The sequence below is a fragment of the Salvelinus fontinalis genome, chromosome 33 (assembly GCF_029448725.1).
Source record: "Salvelinus fontinalis isolate EN_2023a chromosome 33, ASM2944872v1, whole genome shotgun sequence".
Lineage (NCBI taxonomy): Eukaryota > Metazoa > Chordata > Actinopteri > Salmoniformes > Salmonidae > Salvelinus > Salvelinus fontinalis.
The window spans coordinates 6339134-6346633 of NC_074697.1; the positions used below are offsets into that span (position 1 = coordinate 6339134).

Here is a 7500-nt window from a genome sequence, read left to right on the forward strand (position 1 = left end):
TTACAACAACAAAATGCTTTTGAGTGACGTTCAAGAAGCTAGACACTGAAAGGGTTCTCTCCTCCCAGACCAGGTAACCTGTCAACATGTGAACTCACCGAAGCAACTGTGAAAGAGTTGTGTTGGTACTGCTTATTCGCGTACGTATCTGGGGAGAGAGAGAGAGAGAAAGAGAAGAGAGGAGAGAAAGAGGGAGAGAGAGAGGGAAAGAGGGAGAGAGAGTAGAAAGAGAAGAGGAGAGAAAGAGAGAGAGAGAGAGAGAGAGAGAGAGAGAGAGTAGAAAGAGAAGAGAGGAGAGAAAGAGAGAGAGAGAGAGAGAGAGAGAGAGCGAGAGAGAGAGAGGGAAGGAGGGAGAGAGATAGGGAGTAGAAAGAGGAGAGAGGAGAGAAAGAGTGAGAGAGAGAGATAAAAGAGAAGAGAGGAGAGAAAGAGGGAGAGAGAGAGATAAAAGAGAAGAGAGGAGAGAAAGAGGGAGAGAGAGAGATAAAAGAGTGAGTGATGGAGAGCATATTTCCAGGCAGAGACAGGGTTATTACAGTAATAGTTTCTGTCACTCTTCTTCAGTCTTCTTCTATCTGACAGGAGCCCTCATACCACTTCAAACACACTCCACCATGTCAGAGACAGACACTGTGTGAGTGTGTGTGTGTGTGTGTGTGTGTGTGTGTGTGTGTGTGTGTGTGTGTGTGTGTGTGTGTGTGTGTGTGTGTGTGTGTGTGTGTGTGTGTGTGTGTGTGTGTGTGTGTGTGTGTGTGTGTGTGTGTGTGTCTGTCTGCATGTCTGTGTGTGTGTGTCCCTGTGTGTCCCTGTGTGTCATGTGTCTACTCACCGATCCCCTCCCCATCATCCCAGAACAGGGAACCTTGTGCAGTTCCATTGTCGCTCAGGGCAACGATCAGCCCCAGAGGATTCTTCCGACTGAAGGGGAGTGGAGAGAGACAATCAGAGAAAGAAAACGAGAAAGAGTGAGAGAGAGAAAGAGTGAGAGAGAGAAAGAGTGAGAGAGAGAAAGAGTGAGAGAGAGAAAGAGTGAGAGAGAGAGAGAGAGAGAGAGAGAGAGAGAGAGAGAGAGAGAGAGAGAGAGCGAGAGAGGTGATTGCGGACCGCTGAAGGACAATGACAAGTGTATGTCACCTGCAGTGCATTGTGGGGGTTTATTTATACCTCTTTCTAAGGACAGACATTAATATTCATGCTGCTGAGTTACATCTGATCCCTCACCATTGTCTCCCTCCCTCCACAATGAATATCACATCTAACACACACACACACACACACACACACACACACACACACACACACACACACACACACACACACACACACACACACACCCACACACACACACACACACACACCTGTAGTGTGTGTTGTTCTCTGGTTTCTGCCAGGGCAGGATGTATCCTCCTCTCACGTGGAGGTTGATGCGGTCTAGAGGTGTTGGCATGGTTAACATCTGACCCTTCACCCCAATAGCTTTGGCCTAGACACACCATTACAACACAATTCATCATTAATATGAATACAACATTCCTTCTAAATAGATTTGAACATCAATTTCTACATTTATATCAATCACAATGTGTGTGTGTGAGTGTGTTTTGGTGCCTCACCGTGTGGAAGTCATACCAGAGGTCGTCTGGGATGTACCCCTTAACCTCTCTGTCCCCCTGTCAATCAAATAGGGTCAAATAACACATTAAATGAAAATAACTATATTACCCGTTTGAATTGTTATTTGGGAACGTTGACAGGGAATTTGTTACAGATATATAAGTGGTTAGTAATCTCATCCAGGACAGATACATAAGTGGTTAGTTACCTCATCCAGGACAGATATATAAGTGGTTAGTTACCTCATCCAGGACAGATATATAAGTGGATAATAACCTCATCCAGGACAGATACATAAGTAGTTAGTTACCTCATCCAGGACAGATATATAAGTGGTTAGTTACCTCATCCAGGACAGATATATAAGTGGATAATAACCTCATCCAGGACATATATATAAGTGGTTAGTTACCTCATCCAGGACAGATATATAAGTGGATAATAACCTCATCCAGGACAGATACATAAGTAGTTAGTTACCTCATCCAGGACAGATATATAAGTGGTTAGTTACCTCATCCAGGACAGATATATAAGTGGATAATAACCTCATCCAGGACATATATATAAGTGGTTAGTTACCTCATCCAGGACAGATATATAAGTGGATAATAACCTCATCCAGGACAGATACATAAGTAGTTAGTTACCTCATCCAGGACAGATATATAAGTGGTTAGTTACCTCATCCAGGACAGATATATAAGTGGATAATAACCTCATCCAGGACATATATATAAGTGGTTAGTTACCTCATCCAGGACCGGGCTGATGAGCAGAGCAGGGCCCCACAGGAACTGTCTGTGGATGTCCCACGTCTTCCTGTCACTCACAAACCTGCCAGAGGACACATTGATACACACTCATGTCAAGGGTACATTTCTCATGTCAAGGGTACATTTCTCCTCCATCTATAGAAAAAGACAAGGTGAAACCCATATCAATTATATACACAGCCAGGTCAGGTAGCCTAGTGGTTAGAGCGTTGGACTAGTAACTGAAAGGTTGCAAGATCGAATCCCCGAGATGACAAGGTAAAAATCTGTCGTTCTGCCCCTGAACAAGGCAATGTTCCCCGGTAGGCTGTCATTGAAAATAAGAATTTTTTTCTTAAGAGAATTGCCAGGTTAAATACTGGTACAAATAATAATCAGTGTTTGATAAGGGAATTTATATGTTTAAAGTAATGACTAAAGAATTCCACCCTGAAACGTATAAGACTATGTGAAATGTATTAGAATTATAAGACTATATTCCAATAATACATGTGTGGGACAAGTTAAGAGGGAGAAATGTATTGTTGAGAAAACAGAGGCTGGTAGACTGAACATGATAACTCTGAAAAAGCTGACAACAGGAGGGCCCTTCCAAGGCCTCTCTAATCTAGAGAGGAGAGGAGAGAACGGTGAGAAACTGCCCAAGGCTGATAAAACTGTGTGTGTGTGTGTAGAGGGGGTTATAAAGACTGTTCAAATTTTGGTTGACTTTAGAACGTTCTCGTGAATAAAGAACCAACCTTTTGCAGAAATCTGGGACATTGCTTAATTCTTATTAACCCTAGCTTTACAACCTAGGAAGAATTGGTCAAAGCTATGGTGATTGTTATCATCATTGGGATTGGAAATTCTAGCGACCGTATTTAACATAAATCCATGTCTGAGGATGTCGGGAGATGACGTGGAAACTGGCCAACAGTGACAGCTTTACCGTCAAGCAGGTTTTAGTTTTTGTTAGGTCATTGACAGGGATGACAGATGGGCGTAAGCATCTGCCTCTGGTGACAAAGGTTGCATGTTTGAATCGAGTGATTCAAACGTATATTTTTTAATATTTTTGTTTTATGCTTATCCCAAACCTTAACCCTTACCTTAACCCAAACCTTAACCAGAGTTAATACCAACATTTTAAAATGTTGGAGTTAATGCCTAAACCTAAATCTAACCTTAGAAATTCAGAGTTAATGCCTAAAATTAAAGGTAAACATGTTGAAATTTGATGTTAGGAACAAGTTCGAAATGTTAAGTTTGAGAAACATGTATGAACTTCTAATACTGACGTGGGACTGTGAGAGCTAGTTGAATGTATGTGTGTGTGTGTGTGTGTGTGTGTGTGTGTGTGTGTGTGTGTGTGTGTGTGTGTGTGTGTGTGTGTGTGTGTGTGTGTGTGTGTGTGTGTGTGTGTGTGTGTGTGTGTGTGTGTGTGTGTACTCACTCATGCAGCAGCGGTCGGACCACGGTACTTCCTTCGCTGTGGGCGTAAAACATGAGTGTGTAGAGGTAGGGAAGGAGAGTGTAGCGGATATTCAACACATCACGAGAAGCCGCAGAAAATGATGCATTCCACGATACAGGGTCTTGTCTCTGTAACACACGCAGAAACACACACACACAAACACACACATGGGAACACACCCACACACACACACATGGGAACACACCCACACACACACACATGGGAATACACACACACACACACACATGGGACCACACACACACACACACATGGGAACACACACACACACACACACACACACACACACACACACACAGAAAGACAGAAACACACACACACACACACATGGGAACACACACACACACACACACACACACACACACACACACACACACACACACACACACACACACACACACACACACACACACACACACACACACACACACACACACACACACACACACACACACACACACACACACACAGAGAAAGACAGAAACACACACACACACACAGAAACACACACACACAAAAACACACACGTAAACAGAAACACAAACACACAAACACACACACACACACACACACACACACACACACACACACACACACACACACACACACACACACACACACACACACAGAAACACACAGAAACACACACACACACAGAGCAGTTAATGACAGTACAGCTGCACATGTGGTGTCTTGCAAGTGTAACCAGATTGCCTTACAGAACTACAGCTCCAGAACAGTTATTTACACACTATAGGTCCAGAACAGTTATTTACACAATATATGTCCAGAACAGTTATTTACACACTATAGGTCCAGAACAGTTATTTACACACTATAGGTCCAGAACAGTTATTAACACACTATAGGTCCAGAACAGTTATTAACACAATACAGGTCCAGAACAGTTATTTACACACTATAGGTCCAGTTATTTACATACTATAGGTCCAGAACAGTTATTTACACAATATAGGTCCAGAACAGTTATTTACACACTATAGGTCCAGAACAGTTATTTACCCACTATAGGTCCAGAACAGTTATTTACCCACTATAGGTCCAGAACAGTTATTTACACAATATCGGTCGAGTTATTTACAGTAAATTCAGAAAGTATTCAGATTCCTTGAAATTCTCCACCATTTCTTACATTACAGCCTTATTCTAAAATGGATTAAATTATTTGTTTTTCTCATCAATCTACACACAATACCCCATAATGACAAAGTAAAAACTGTTTTAAAATAATCATTGGACATGATTTGGAAATACACACACTTGTCTGTATAAGGTCCCACAATTGACAATGCATTTCAGAGCAAAAACCAAGCCATGAGGTTGAAGGAATTGTCCGTAGAGCTCTGAGACAGGATTGTGTCGAGGGACAGATCTGGGAAAGGGTACCAAAATAATTCTGCACAGTAGCCTGCATCATTATTAAATTGAAGAAGCTTGGAACCACCAAAACTCTTCCTAAAGCTGAACACCCGGCCAAACTGCATAATTGAGGGAGAAGGGCCTTGGTCAGGGAGGTGACCAAGAACCCGATGGTCACTCTGACAGAGCTCAGAGTTCCTCTGTGGAGATGGGAGAACCTTCCAGAAGGACAACCATCTCTGTAGCACTCCATCAATCAGGCCTTTATGTTAGAGTGGCCAGATTGAAGCCACTCCTCAGTAAAAGTGTTACGGCTGTCGTAGTCGTTCTCCTCCTCAGACGAGGAGGAACATGGATCGGACCAAGATGCGGATTGGTAAGTGTTCATTATTTAATGGAAAAACAACAAACACTACAAAATACAAAAACCAACAAACGTGACTAACCCGAAACAGTCCTGTGTGGTCCAAACACTGACACAGGAACAAACACCCACAAAACACACGTGAAACCCCGGCTGCCTTAGTATGACTCTCAATCAGGGACAACGATTGACAGCTGTCTCTGATTGAGAATCATACCAGGCCAAACACAAAAACCCCAACATAGAAAATCACACATAGACAACCTACCCAACTCACGCCCTGACCAACTAAAACAAATACATGACAAGGGAAAACAGGTCAGGAACGTGACAAAAAGGCACATAACAGCCCGCTTGGAGTTTGTCAAAAGGCACCTAAAGGATTATCAGACCATGGGAAACAAGATTCTCTGGACTGATGAAAGCCAGATTAAACTCTTTGGCCTGAATGCCAAGCGTCACATCTTGAGGAAACCTGGTACCATCCCCACAGTGAAGCATGGTGGTGGCATCATCATGCTGTGTGGATGTTTTTCAGCGGCAGGGACTGGGAGACTAGTCAGAATCAAGGCAAAGATGAACGGAGCAAAGTACAGAGAGATCCTTGATGAAAATCTGCTCCAGAGCGCTCAGGTCCTCAGACTGGGGCGAAGGTTCATCTTCCAACAGGACAATGACCCTAAGCACACAGCCAAGACAACGCAGGAGTGGCTTCGGGACAAGTCTCTGAATGTCCTTGAGTGTCCCAGCCAGAGCACAGACTTCAACCCAATCAAACATCTCTGGATAGACTTGAAAATAGCTGTTTAACAACGCTCCCCATCCAACCTGACAGAGATTGAGAGGATCTGCAGAGAAGAATGGGAGAAACTCCCCAAATACAGGTTTGCCAAGTCCATATTACGGCAAGAACAGCTCAAATAAGCAAAGAGAAATGACAGTCCATCATTACTTTAAGACATGAAGGTCAGTCAATACAGTACATTTCAAGAACTTTGAAAGTTTCTTCAAGTGCAGTCGCAAAAACCATCAAGTGCTATGATGAAACTGGCTCTCATGAGGACCGCCACAGGAAAGGAGTTCCCAGAGTTACCTCTGCTGCAGAGGATAAGTTCATTAGTGTTACCAACATCAGAAATTGCAGCCCAAATAAATGCTTCATAGAGTTCAAGTGACAGATACATCTCAACATCAACTGTTCAGAATAAACTGTCTGAATCAGGCTTTCATAGTCGAATTGCTGCAAAGAAAGCACTACTATAGGACACCAATAAGAAGAGACTTGCTTGGGCCAAGAACCACAAGCAATGGATATTAGACCGGTGGAAATATGTCCTTTGGTCTGATGAGACCAAATTTGAGATGTTTGGTTCCAACCGCCGTGTTTTTGTGAGATACAGAGTAGGTAAACGGATGATCTCCGCTTGTGTGGTTCCCACCGTGAAGCATGGAGGAGGAGGTGTGATGGTGTGGGGGTGCTTTGCTGGTGACACTGTCAGTGATTTATTTAGAATTCAAGGCACACTTAACCAGCATGGCTACCACAGCATTCTGCAGTGATTATTTGGACTTTCATTTGTTTTTCAACAAGACAATGACCCAACACACCCCCAGGCTGTGTAAGGGCTATTTAACTAATAAGGAGAGTGATGGAAGGCTGCATCAGATGACCTGGCATCCACAATTACCAAACCTCAACCCAATTGAGATGGTTTGGGATGAGTTGGACCGCATAGCGAAGGAAAATCAGGTATCAAGTGCTCAACATATCTGGGAACTCCTTCAAGACATTCCAGGTGAAGCTGGTTGAGAGAATGCCAAGAGTATGCAAAGCTGTCATCGAGGCCAGAACATAACAGTTATGTTCACATACACACTATGAATTAGTTCAA

At 43.2% G+C, this 7500-nt stretch overlaps 1 protein-coding gene across 1 annotated transcript in view; it reads right to left on the bottom strand.

Moving 5' to 3' along the window:
* Window positions 1-7500, bottom strand: part of si (sucrase-isomaltase (alpha-glucosidase)) — a 116988-nt gene that overhangs the window by 6172 nt on the left and 103316 nt on the right. The window contains exons 41-46 of the mRNA XM_055895063.1: window positions 3826-3974; window positions 2367-2451; window positions 1614-1670; window positions 1359-1483; window positions 830-918; window positions 99-148 (exon numbers count right to left, since the gene is read on the bottom strand). Coding sequence (XP_055751038.1) covers window positions 99-148; window positions 830-918; window positions 1359-1483; window positions 1614-1670; window positions 2367-2451; window positions 3826-3974 — 555 coding nt within the window. The remainder of the gene's footprint in view (window positions 1-98; window positions 149-829; window positions 919-1358; window positions 1484-1613; window positions 1671-2366; window positions 2452-3825; window positions 3975-7500) is intronic.